The sequence below is a fragment of the Branchiostoma floridae genome, chromosome 6 (genome assembly GCF_000003815.2).
Source record: "Branchiostoma floridae strain S238N-H82 chromosome 6, Bfl_VNyyK, whole genome shotgun sequence".
NCBI lineage: Eukaryota > Metazoa > Chordata > Leptocardii > Amphioxiformes > Branchiostomatidae > Branchiostoma > Branchiostoma floridae.
Genome location: NC_049984.1, coordinates 11,565,248 through 11,579,459, shown reverse-complemented (window position 1 = coordinate 11,579,459; position 14,212 = coordinate 11,565,248). Strand labels below are relative to the sequence as shown.

The 14,212-nt window shown below is 38.3% G+C and overlaps 1 protein-coding gene across 1 annotated transcript in view; it reads left to right on the top strand.

The window, feature by feature from the left end:
- Window positions 1–14,212, top strand: part of LOC118418042 (engulfment and cell motility protein 1-like) — a gene marked incomplete in the record, with an annotated part of 37,717 nt that overhangs the window by 14,772 nt on the left and 8,733 nt on the right. Inside the window, 9 exon segments of the mRNA XM_035823849.1 lie at window positions 1,129–1,207; window positions 1,677–1,748; window positions 3,225–3,275; window positions 4,761–4,883; window positions 5,143–5,274; window positions 5,953–6,057; window positions 6,366–6,474; window positions 6,720–6,856; window positions 10,503–10,672. Of these exon segments, the coding sequence (XP_035679742.1) occupies window positions 1,129–1,207; window positions 1,677–1,748; window positions 3,225–3,275; window positions 4,761–4,883; window positions 5,143–5,274; window positions 5,953–6,057; window positions 6,366–6,474; window positions 6,720–6,856; window positions 10,503–10,672 (978 nt within the window).

Here is a 14,212-nt window from a genome sequence, read left to right as displayed (position 1 = left end):
ACCACGAAATTAAATCCCCGCAAACTTAAATGCATTTACAGTATCTCTTCAAACATTGGATCCCATTTTGCATTCCTAAAAAAAGGTGATTGATTGATTGATCCCTGCCAAAAGACAAGTGCAGGTGTAATGCTTATCAAAACCCTTTTGTAGTAATTCGACCTTTATGTAGATTGCCAATTGACAATGAATAACCTAAGAAGGAAGTTTTAATGCCTTGTAAGTATCTGTGTAGGTTTTATCCTATCCATGTTTTACTGCATGTAGTCCTCTGTCAAATTGTGGTCTTGTTTGTTATGGAAACCTGCTAAACAAAACTCATGTTAACAGCTTTGTATTAGGATATCAGTCTTATTCTAGGTGTTCTTTTTATGGTATTTGTGGTGTAGTTGACATTTTAGTCTTACAACCTTTCATGTATGCATGTTCATGTTGACCTACAATAGCACAGTCAACTTGCCTCCGTTTTGGGTCAGTTACAGTCAAACCTCTCAGCGATGTAATTGAACCACAGCAGTAGAGAGCCATTTTTGCTGACTGAAAACACAACAGTTACAACCCATTCTTCAGCTTGTAGCTAACTTAAGAGGTTGCTACATTTGTAAAAAAAAATGGCAGTTCAATCCCATTTCTATTCAGCAATTCTGTACTTGGCTAGGTTTTGAAACAGCATTTCAAATGACATTGGAAAGAAACACTTCGCATATGTGATACACATACAAAACTGGGGAAGTACCTATGAGAATCATAAGTAGGACTCATGGTTTATATTCCTAATGCGCTTTCAGCCAATTAGTCTAACATCAGGAATGTTACACTTGACTTGTACATAATGTTATGTGTTTGCTGTATTGTGAGGTAGTAAGCTGGGAATAATTCTCTTTGCTGTTTATATTTGTAATAAACAGCTGCCGTACTAATTTGCATGAAGCAATTAAGTACCAAAGGTGACATTATGCAAGAACTGTTTATGAGGAGAACATAGAAATAATTCAATGATGGCTGATTTCTTGTAACCGTCTAGAAGATAAGGATAGGTAAGAAGGTTCCAATGCCATGGCTTTGAGTTTCTTTGGTCTTTGAAAAATTGATGCTTAATGTTGAACTTGTCTTGTTGTTCCTACCCAGCTCCAACCAGGAGATCCAGTGTAACGCTGTGGCCTTGATCAATGCCTTGTTCCTTAGAGCACCTGAGGTGAAAAGAAAGGTATGTTTGGTTCATGTGCTCTTTATTTTCTCTAAAATTACATGCTATTGTAGCGCATTACAGATTGCACAGTACTACTTGAAATTACTGTACATGTAACATGTTGCATGTAGTTCTTTAAAGTTTTGCTTTTCTATGTTGAAATTCGCATTTTTTGCAGTGATTGCTTCATAGCAGACTTATAACAGGTGTTTGATGTGTGTTTCTATAGACCCAATTTGAACTTAAAACCACCACAAACACACAATTTTCTCCCTACTGCGAAATGGGATCATTGTGAACTTAAAGGCATTTACATTAACCTTACAGCTAGCGTGTTTTGTGAAATAAAGTTACAGGACAAACTAGTCAGTTAGAAGGAAAAACGTGGTTTCACCTGAAATGATCAAGGTGGGGTAAGGTGTTTCAAAACTGGTCTAGATGATTTAGCAGTGTTTGATGACTCCTCATTTCATGCTTCCCTCAAAAGAGAGCCCACTCAGAGGCAGACTTGTCTGATGAAGAGGAGTGCTGGCAACGAAATGGGTCCGAGTTAAGCATTGTGAGTAGAACTGACGTGTCTCCAACTGGAATACTAATCTCACTAATGTCTGGTGGTCGAGAGACAGTTGTCCAGAAAGAGGTCTACCCGGTACCTTGCATACCAGGGACAAGTGTTTATGGAACACTCCAACTTGCTCTGTGCTCTGAAGAGTTCTTCTTATAATCTCTACTTCTCTTGTGATGGTTTGGATTTTTCGTGAATTGCTTGCTCTTGCACGAGGTATCTCTCTCCTGATATCTGGATTGTTTCTTTGATCGTATAGCTGAGTTTAGGCCAGGAGTGGGGTGTCCTTGTAGCTCAACTGGTAGCAGCCTCACAGTTGAGCTCCTGGTTCCAATTACTTTAATTGGTTTAATCCTGGGGAGGCCACTTTTTTCCTTCTTTCTTCTTCTTTTGTAAGGGATGTAAAAGTGGTCCTGTGTTCAAGAAGGTGCCTTGAGAATAACCCCATCCGGTAGAAATCTAGCTTGGAACGGAAACAGAAAAAAATTGCTGCACTATGTGCCACAAATGAGTGGAAAAATGGACATAAATATTGACTGCTGTACATGTAGATGCACCTGAGTCTGAGGGACATGGTCTGATATGGATTTAACAGCTGTCAACATTCAGAATAATTACAATATACTGTGCTCTATTAATATAAGGGTTCAGTACATGTAGTTTTGCATTGGGCTGTAGCAACCGGTGCCAACCACTGATACAACTTGTTTCTGCCTCCAATCAGCTAGCTCAATCAACAAGGGGTCAGGGCTTCATCTGGTAGACAGGTTGCCAGGAGAGACCTTTACTTCATCTAATTCAATCAAGGGAGGACCTTTGCTGATTTGTCAGTCAGGATGCTTGTCTCTCCTCTTTTGATGGTTGCTTGAGAAAGCATTTTCATCCATTGGAAGCCATCTTTGGCTCGTTTGGCAGCTGTGTACGACACTACTGTTGTAGTGAGTCATTTTTACGATCACTTCTGACACTGGTTTCCAGTTTGGATACAAGGCTGCCAGAATGTGCTGTGGATGCCTCATCATCTGCCTAAGGACAACAGCTTGCTCGTAATTACTAAAAGAGCTTGAGGATGATGATCTCTCTCATGATAGATTCATGGGCGCTTTTTCCAACAACTTCCACCACATATAACAGCCTTCACACATACTCTTTTCGGAGATGATTTATTTAATGGCCTGTTGATATTGTTACAGGCATTGGACTTAAGATAACAAAGATAATACATAAAGTTCAACCTTCTAATACTTGTAGATAGAAATAAACTGTCCTGTTTGGTGGAATTAACTCCTCTTTTTAGTAAAATATAATTCTACCTTGGTCTTACCCATTTTTGTATAGATAACTGCATTTGTTGGTTTGCCAGTGTTTTTAACAATTCATAGATACTGTATGTCAATGTTTGATTTTGTGTGTTGGCAAATCTTTAGCCATGGTTGAGACTAATGAGTTCTTTTTTAAATTATTTTGCAGACGTTGAGTGACAAGCTGAATGCCAAGCAGATCAGGAATGTTATATTAAATGTAAGTACCTTGGATAATGCAGTGAACATCTTCAGTACCCTATTTTTTCACCCTTGGCCTATGTGTGTTTGAACCTTTCTTGTACCACTACCTTGTCTGTACTATTTTGCCATAATTGAATTAAGCAAGATTATGGTTTGACATAGAGTCCATTCCAAGACACCATGAGGGTTTTTAGGCGATATTTATAATTAGTCTGAATTATTTTGAATAAAAGAATATCTGAGCCACAATAATTAAATTATTTTTAAAAAATTGACTGAGAAAGTACTCATATATTTGAATTCCTTTGAATATTTTAGAAACATTTTGAAAGTAACTGTACAAAAATATCTTTATTTAGAATAATTGTGAAACCTCAGTGTGATTATTTCACATTTACAAAAAATGGTAAACCTCGCCAAATGGTTAAATTAGTTTATTGCCCCCATAAAAGTAAGCCCTATTGTTGTATCTGTATATTTTTAGATTTCACTGGTGGATCCTTTGTGGTGGGCCATTGTTTCATGGCACCCAACCATACTTTGCAAGGATGTGTGAATTGCTATTTTCCCAGCCCACTGAACCATTTACAAAAAATGGTAGAAAATGGTAGATAATGGTAGAATGCTGTTATCATTATTTAGAAACCATTAGAAGTATCCAATTCCACACGATGAATATTTCCAAAGTTTTACAGGACCAGGGAAATATTTATAAAGTTGAAACAGTGTTACAAATATTTCTGAAGTATCAAATGTCCTAGACATATGATTACAAAACTTTAAAATCAATTCTAAACAATGGCCACAAACATCCGCATGGTGTCTTGGAATGGACTCTAGAATCCTTGTTGAAATTCAGTGCCATGATTTCTCCCATATGAAATTTCTTTCTTTTTTAAATATGTATGCAATGCCTACCAGCCTGTCATGGCTATAGGTATGGAGTTTAAATGACATGACTTCTTCAGGTACTGCAGAAGAGAACATTTTGAAATTTTGGCTTTAAACAGAAGGTGCAAACAAGTCATCAGTGAGGCAATACAAAGTGTTAACTAGTGCAAAGAAGTCTATTCTTCAACTCTGCTTGATGACAAATACCAGTTTGACAAGAGCGAAGCTATGCCAACATGTGAAGAGACAGGCTTTGATATATATGTGTTTGAAGAAGTGTGTTCAACTTTAGCTTTATGACCAGCTTGGTTAGCAGAGAGGGAACAACTGTATGCTAATAGGAGGGGCATGTTCATAACCATTGTGATAAAGCTAAAAGTTGCAGTGCTTAGTAGGATGTTAGGCCATGACATACTGTTCCTTGTATTTGTAAAAAAACAGCTAAGGGGATTTCTGGGTACAGTGAACTACTGCACATAGCTTCTGTTTTCTTTGTCATAACCAGATTGGTTCATATGTTCTTTGAGTTAATATGAGCTTAACTGATTAGAGATCACTTTCACTTCTTCACTTTCACTGGCTTGTACATGATATTTTTGTTGTGTTTCAGCATGTGATCCGGGGTCCTCGGCAAGTAGGTACAGAGATGGCACACCAGCTGTACGTGCACCAGACATTATCCTTCAACCTGCTAGAAGAGCGCAGAATGACCAAGCTGGACCAAAATGACCAGGTACATTTATTAAATCATTATAATCAATGACTGTATTTTCTTGCAGGATATATGAAGAAAACTAACCATCCTCTCTGTTCTCTCACTATTTTTGGTAATTTGTAAACATCACTGTTATGTTAGTATTCATGATGTAATTGAGACTTAATATGCAATCACAACAGTCTATTATAGTGAACCATGTCCTGCAATACTGTCGGTCACTGCTAGAGGTCTCTTTTGATACATGTGCTTTTTGTATTCCTCCTCCCATATGAAGGTGCTGAAAGACCAGATAATAGAGTTGAGAAAAGTGGCCTTCGACAATGACCAGGACTTATCAGGCTCCATCCCACCTCCCAGGAAAACAGCTGAGAAATACACCAGGGACTACAAGAAGCTTGGATTCACGGTATCTGAAATTACTTTATGTGAAGATTGATAGAAATAGCTGATGGTCTTTGTAAATGTGTAAGATGTAGTTGGGGATCCGGATGTCTTGAAGTTGTTAAGTTGAAATGAACCTGCTGTTGTTTATCTAATGTGAGATATTCTCTATCCAGATGAAGATATCTTTTATGTCAAAAAATGGTTACAATTACTGAAAAATGAGAAGGTTCATGATTCTAAGTGCACATGCACAGCAAATTGTATCGTGGGTAATATGTCAAAGACGAAGGCTTCAAACTTATTCTTGTCTCGACCATTGTCTCGGTTTGGCAAACAGTGTCCAGAGTCGTTTTGTTTATGTCTCAGTTGCCTTGATCTTTAAAATATCACCCACAAGGCAATTTGCTATACACGGGTACTTAGAAGTGAGAACTGTGAACTTGCCTATTTAAAAATGTCTACCCAAGTCTTCAGTAATGTAAGTATTCTTATGTCTAGTACAGTAGAAGCCGTACTCAATTTGCCGTATATCGTGCGATTATCCGGATGGTGCAATAATGCAAAGTTATCCAGCTGGACCGCACTTCCCCGCACGGGGATTCTGTGCAATTAACAGAAGTGTGCGGTTAACTGGCTTCTACTGCATTATAAATGTGTTTCAAAATCGTACCACTGATGTTTGTCTTTTTTTTACCAACAGAATTATACAAACCCTGCCTTAGACTTCTTGGAGACTCCTCCTGGTGTACTTGCACTTGACCTTATGGTATATTTTGCCAAGTACCATGCTGAAAGCTATACAAAGGTGAGACTTTCATTATTACCCTGTCAAAATGGAGGTATCATAATCAGTTGGTGTGTTTGTCTGTATTTGTATGAAGTCTCCAAACTCTGTTTTATTTTTGTATGATCTGATACTTGTGCAACTTGTAGGAAGTAAATACAAATACATTGTGCACATACAGATACATTGTGTACATGTAGTTGTATTTTATGTTACTGTTACAAGTAACAAAAGACATGATTGAGATAAACAGTCATCATCTAAATAAAGGAGTAAAATACATTGATAATTAATGAACTCAACCATTCTTTCCTCTCTGGATGCTACAGCTTGTACTGGAGAACTCCTGCAGACAAGATGGTCACGAATGTGCCTTTGGGAAAAGCTCCATAGAACTGACCAAGATGCTGTGCAAGATTCTTAAAGTGGGCGAAATACGTAAGTACTTCTCATTATTGAACCGTAGACATATTTCGATGGTTAACTGGTTTAGAGAATGTGACATTTCCAGCGCGGCCGTTTTGTTCTTTGCTCATCTGGGCTTGGTAGGCTAATGCATTGCATGTCAGTGCAACCTGAAGGGAAAATTGTTACAAATTCACAGAGGTGGCATAATTTACTTGCACAGTTTGAGACAATCCAGTTAGATCCCCACATAACCCATATTTCCCTCCCTCCCCCAGCCACAGAGACAGGGCAGGAGTACTACCCCATGTTCTACACCCATGACCACGCCTTCGAGGAGTTTTTCTGCATCTGCATCCAGCTGCTCAATAAGACATGGAAGGAAATGAGGGCCACGCATGAGGACTTTAACAAGGTAAGGTGCTATGTACCTTCACAAAAGGGGATTTCAGATAAAGGTAGTGATAGTCAGTCATATGTACAATGAACTCTAAATCAATGTACTTTTGTGGCGGTGTTATTTCGTGATAGGGGGATAAAGGAGGTCTCTTAAATTCACAATTCTATGGAACAATTCTATCTTTCAGTCATGCAAGGAAATTCACAGTGTCTTGAATCTGCAGTAGAGAGGTCATTGTTAAAACCATGAGAGTAAAACCACTGCAAAAGATTGAATTCAGTATGATTTCTGTATTGACCTACTATTGAACAGAGGTGACATGTGTGCTCGATGAATTAATCATTCCTACATTTTTAATCTAGTCCACCCAGCCACCTGGGGACTCGTTATTACCCTCAAGTCAATGATACATTATCCCTGTGAATCTCTAAGGGCTGAGTGTGCCAGCTTATGATGGTGGTTTGTGGCTGGCCATGACTCGAGCATTCTAAGTGTCAAATGTTATCTTGTCACAGGCTTTGTGCCCAACTATCCCGTTAAGCGCATTGTAGCGATGTGGATCTGGAAGACATTCAATGACATGTAGAAAGTTGCCGTAAAGGGCAGCTAGAACATTAATGATTGTTTTACCATTTGTAGAGATATACAGTATATGCTTGCCATGACTAGCCTGATGTCCAAATGATATTCTGAGTCTCTTTTATCCTATCTGCGAATCGTTTGCGGAGGAAAGAGACATTGGCAGCTGTGATAGCGTTAGATTATCAAACTATGCCATGACCAATAAAGTGCCAAACCCATTTCACGTTAAGCAGCTTTGTGAAAATGTGCATGCTTTGTGAGAAACTTGGTTTTCATTCTACTTGTATTAAAAGCATACCATCTGTACTTGCTTTGTGTAGGTCAACAAATGAGAAAATTACTAAGTATGTGGTTGTTCACAGGAAACAGATCATGAATAATTATGAGCTGGGTGGGATTATAGCTGAACTGTTCTTTGCTGTTTATAGCATTTTGGTTTAGTGAGTTCTATAACCTTGAAGCAATCGTATCCTGGTGATCAGTTTGAGGTAGATGGAAAACCCATTCTGACATGTAAACTGGCCATTTTATGACATTACCTGGCTCTTCTTTCTGTCAATAACCATATTGAGCAAACAAAAATCTTACAATTTGGCAAATTATCTTCCCTTACAAGTAGGAGATGGTTTTGTTACAACATCCTCTCATCAGGTATCAGGGAGCTTTTTGTAGGAATGAGAATGGGAAATTAGCGTTGGCTATACTCTGCACAGGCAAGCTGGTAGTCATTCCAAGTGATATCTTGAATTTAGAGAGATGTGCATGATAGACGCACCATTTGGATGAAATATTAAACATGAAATAGATTGTGCTATGATTGAAGTATTAGTAGGCTGAAGTGCCTTTCGGCTAATCTGATACATAAAGGGGAAAGTGGCAATGCTTAATGGAATATAAGGCTTGCATATTTGATGTAACGTTATATACATAACAGGGATTGAAATTAGTTTTGGGGAACAGGTGCACTGGAGCACCTAACCTAGAATTTAGGTACACAACAAAAAAAATCTGGGTGCACAACACAAAATAAAGAAGAATGTCAGCAAACCCTAATTACAAAGATAAGCTTTACTGCATCTCTTTAAAGCATGAATCATAAATTCCATAGCTACCTTTTGAATGAGAGTCATATAATAAAGGTTTTCTCTTTTTCCTGACCCGTAAATCTCAAGAATGTGCTATATATTTTATTAGTAGATACACAACATTACCGTCAGGTACAAAACCCTCCACAAGTACCTACATTGTAGGTGCAACGGTCCAATTTAAGGTGCACAAAAGTGTGTATGTACCCAGCATTTTAATCCCTGCATAATCATTCATGCATCCAGTTGTAGCACAGATGAAATTAGCTGACTTAGTATGGGGACATCATTCTGTAAATGGGTGTCTGACATCAACTGAATTACTGTCATGACAGTTAAGTCTAAATTGTTACTGACACATTCATCTGGTGCAAACGTTATTGGTCACCTACTGAGAGCACTTAATCGTTGCTTATTGCAGAGGGCCCTTGGTGATGTCATGGCCAAAGTGTGTGAGAAAATATTTCAGAAGAAAGGTTCTATTGTGGCAAAATTGTGCACAGTATATATTAGAACAAACTTCAATTCAATGTGTGATGTAAATATTTTGTACAGAATATTGTGCTTGAACGTTGATATTTTCTTCCTACCATGTAATCAATTCCAGTGTGAACTTAAAGGCATTTAACATGCATTGGCATAATACCGGTAGTAAGACTTATACCGGTAGATTCAAAACACTGGAACTTAAAGAGATCTACACATGCAACAATAGTTATTTCTGAGCTGTGCACACTTCAGACATCTAGGTGTCCAATACATCATTTACAAAGCATCGATAACAATGCATTCGAAGACAACAAGGCCAAAAGTTTTCAGTATCTTTTTCGGGGTAGGCAGCTCGTCGTGGGACGAACACACTGTCACATTCATTGCCAAATTTATAGATCATAATTACACATGCTCACGGCACAAGACGAACATGATTCAACAACAATCTTGAATTTCTGTTGGTGACCTACAACTCATGTAAAAGTGTGAAGAACCGTTGCATAATAGCCCGGATCTACGACTGAATGGGCAAAATTGAACGTACGCCGCCATTTTCCCGCCATTTTTGTATCTACGCTAGCAGTGAAGTGTTACGTCATAGCGGTTGTGACGGACAGGAGTTAAATGAAAATTCTTGACAGTATACGTCCGTTTTCTCATGACATTTTGTATGCTCATGCAAGTTTATGTTTTATGCATTTACTGACAGAAAAGGAAGGAACATCAGAGGATGTATAAATGTACATAGCGGCAGTTAATTGTGCCGTGTTTCTTCCTACCGGTATTTTTACCCCCTCCCAACCACGCGCCCGTTCGCCGTGTAATTCCGCGGCGTGTTACAATTACAATATTACGCTTTTAGCAGGACAAGAGTGGCAGAAAAGTTACACAGAAGAAGTGGCAAGGGTAACCTATAACAGCAACATGTAACTGGAGAAAATGATGCGTTGACAATTTGTCAAATCAGTATGGCTAGAGAAATCGTCGTAAACGTACCGGTATTATGATAATAGATGTTACAGTATCATAGTCGTTACCTATACTCAATGACGTTTGCGCTTAATGCATGTGACCTTGAAATAACATCCTTGAGCAAATGGTATTCAACCTGTTACGGTCAACATCCAACAGAATTAGAAACGGGCACAAGTATGCAATATGCTTTCAGCTTCACCATTGTATAAAAAGGTCAAATTTTAGTATCTTAAATGCTGACCATAACTGTATTCCCAAGATGGCACGACAGGCTGATTATTGATGTATGGGAGTTCATTAGATTTGGAGTTATTTTGGTCTCCCATTGTCATGGGCCAATCTAGTTCAAACCAACCTGACAATGGCTAATCACCATAAATTATCAGCCTCGCTCTTGTCATTACGAACAACAATAGCATTGAGTTTGAAGAATAAAAGAGATTATGAAAAATGTATATTTTTTATAGCATCCCATATCCTGACCACCCCCACTTATGAGATGGTTCGTCCCTGATTACATATTCCAGGTGATGGACGTGGTGCGGGACCAGATCCAGCGTGCGCTCGCGGAGAAGCCCAACTCACTGGAAGGCTTTAAAACCAAGCTGCAGGGTCTGAGCTACGCCCAGATCACCAAGATGCGCATCCAGGAGAGGTCCAACAAAGAGGAGTGGGACTCACAGGCCAGGCCTGTCTGGTGAGGAAAGGGTTGGGTATTAAAGCCAATAAAGGGGATGGAAGGGGCTTGTCCTTACCGTAAGAACCCTGAAGGGTGCGGACAAATCACTAAGAAAAGAGCCTGAGGGTATTGGGATATATCAATGTATGTCATATTTATTAATGCTGTCCACTAAGGCCCATGTTTCTATAAACAGCTATCTTTCCCTCACTGGTTATGACTTGAAGTAGAAGGTTTCAACAGTGTTTCAAGTGATTTGTTTTGATTACAGCCACGTGACTAATTCTTACTTCATCTATTAGAAGGAAATTCCCCTTGCATAGTCCCACAATAGCCATATCAGAAATCCTGGCTTTGTTGATCTGCATAGAGACAAATGACAATAGAAGGGATCCTGTGTCCAAAAACATTGTCCAAAGCATGGCACCAAGGAAGTTAAACCTATGGTGGGTAGGATATTAACCACTCAGTTACAGGAGCAGACTAAGTAGAATTGAGCATCCTGATTGGTCTGCAATGTTGATTACATTAAGGAAAAGGCTAAGTTTAGTTCAGAATAGCTGGATGGAAATGAATGATCATGATGGCAAGATTCTGTACTGTGGTGGTTCAACACAAGGCTTTAAGTATATCTGGCATATTGATTTTTCTGTTTCTGTCAGAATCAGTAATATTCATTTTTTAAACTGTCTACTACAGGATCAAAATTACTGCAAATCATGCCAGATATGCTTTAGCTTTCATTTTTCACCATGTAAAGCTCATGATAAGGATAATGCTTTGCTGTAAAATTTACTAGGGTTGACTACATGTATACGTAGAATATTTCAAGCAAATTCTCAGAAGGAAATTCTCCCAAAGTACAAGTGCAATATGTATGGATTCCACAAACTGCATGGTACTGCATGCAGGTGGAGATATTTATTGCTTGCCCCTATGTGGCCTCTGAAGGTAAATGGACCCCCACCAGGCATTGTGAAATTGGCTGCAGTATTGAACATGGGAGTCCAAAATCATTAAAACACTGAGGAAGTAGAGTGCACAGTCATGGGTGTTGTTAATGCACGAGCCCCTCTTATGGCTTAACAATGAGAAACCCTGTGGTTGAAAGCTTCTTTCATGTATCAATTTTCTGAAGTCATGCAGAGATTTTGATAATGTACAGTGAGCCATCACTGCAGGATGTATTGAAAACATTGTGTCCCAGGAGTCACATTAATTTGGCTCTTCCCTTTCTTTTGATGCATTCTTTGATAGCCTGTCATGTATGAAACATCTGCCATTTACAGTTTTGGCACAGGCTATCAATCTTTGTTATACATAGTAAAATAGATGCTGGTACAGAAAAAATATTAAAAGAGGTGTACAAAATGATGAAACACTCTTCCATACAAACACAGTAACATTGTAATACATTGTACCTGAGTGTAACTATAGATATTGTCCTGCATAGACAAATCATTCTACATCAGGTATGACACCATTGCAGAAAAGGGTTTGTTTTAATATTTAATGCCCATTGTTCAATGTGCATGTGATATTGTTATCTTGGTTTGCCCATAATGGTCCACCTGCCGGTGACATTTTAGTCACCAAGTCTGTTTGAAGTTTCTACAAGTTATTCCAGTCTACTATACAAAATATACATCAAAGGACAGTATTGCAAAACAAGACAACAACAAAAAACTCTAGAAAAGCAATGAGAGATGTATGTCCAAAAAATGGCCAAACATTAATTTCAGAAGTTTTGTTTTTCTTCACAGAAAAATCAAAATCGTCCCATCTTTTTTTGCACAGCATTGTAGAGTAGTAATTGTTATGCACATTATTGTACAACACAACATGATTTGCATACCATCTGTTCCTTGTCTGAATCACAAGTATCTAGCAACACAGACTGTCATCATGATGCCCTTTAGTCTCCAGGACAGTGAAATATTGACAGCTTTAATTCCAAGTGATGTTGTCTTTATTTCCCAGGGGAATACTGGGCCTTAGGGTTACAGAAACAATTCATAGCTTGATAGTATCAAATCATAACTTGCCAGATGCACATCATCAATGCTTTATGACAGATGGAGGTTTGCAAGAGGTAGGACGGTCAAAAAAAATGATATGTGACCGTTTTTTTGATTCACAAAGCATACACAGATTTTCTATGCAAAATTCCAGTTAACTATGACCTGTTATTTTTCAAATTCCTTTAACAGTTTAGTTGGTAAAATAGAATCAAAGACATGAAACATTTTTTTAAGAGGGATATTAGAGAGAAGCACGCATACATTGTATATGGCTTGAAAATGGAACTGCTTGGTCCTCTTCAATTTTTCTTACCAAGGATCTTACAAAAGGAACATTACATGTATTAGAGTGCAGTAAATCCTGTGGACTTTCTCAAAACCAATGTGCCACATTTTTCGTGGAATAACCACCACAAACAGCGAATTTATGGATACATTATTCTGAAACCATATACTTGTAATCCACTTAGGCATCATGAAAGCCGCCTTGTCATTTATTATTCTATTAGCAATTATGGCCTGGTATTTCATGAATCCTTACACTCATTACTCGATATTTAGTGGCATTTCTGTCCAGATGATTTAGCATTAGTGCACCTCAGTATGAATCAGAAAACTGCAGGTATGCACACATGCCTAATTCAAGTTATTGTCAAAAGGTAATACACAATGTAGAATTGTTAATATATAAAACTGTGTTGAAAAATCAAATTTATTCCCAATACTCCAAGACTATAGTTAATTCAAAAGCCAATGTAACATGATGATGACTGCCACAATTATGATGATCTGTTGAGCCACACATTTAGTATCCCCAGCCGTTGCTGTTAGTTTATAGACCATTGAATGGACACTTACTGATGTACACTGTTCTATGGCCCTTTACCTGAACTAGTAAAGTTACTATCAATGTTGAAATTTTTCACTGTGGTTTAATATTCATGTTTTTTTTCAGTAACTTCTTCCCTGCAAACTTAAAACCACCACAAAAATGCTAATTCTGTCTTCTACCCCCCACCTCTTTGTTTCAAGCATAAACTAAAAACCTGCCATTTTCTCTAAACCACAAAATTGAATCTCCACCAACTTAATGGCAGTTTCTGTAACCTGGCTTTCACGCCGTTAGGAAACCGAAAGGCCCTCTGTATTCCCGTCATGTTTATGCAGTGACTCAAAAGGCATATTATGAAATTGCAGTCGTTTAAAATGTCAGGACACTCTTCATCAAAATTCAGAACGGCACGTAAGTGAAGTCATTTCTTGTGTGCTGCTGGCAAAGTGTTGTAGCTCGCGCCAGCAGATGGCTGTTGTTATAACGGCACATTTAACCTTCACCATGCTGCCTAAGCATGTAACCAAACCAAACAGCTGCTTCAGTGTGCTGAAGGTTAATCTTGTCTGTCCCTAGAATCTTGCTGGTACAAGTTCTTTTGATAAATTGTTTGAAGGCATTGTTGTTAAGCCTCTGACTGACTACATATACATGAATGTATTATTTTTAGACTTCACAAGCAGTGTACATGTATGAATTCTAATT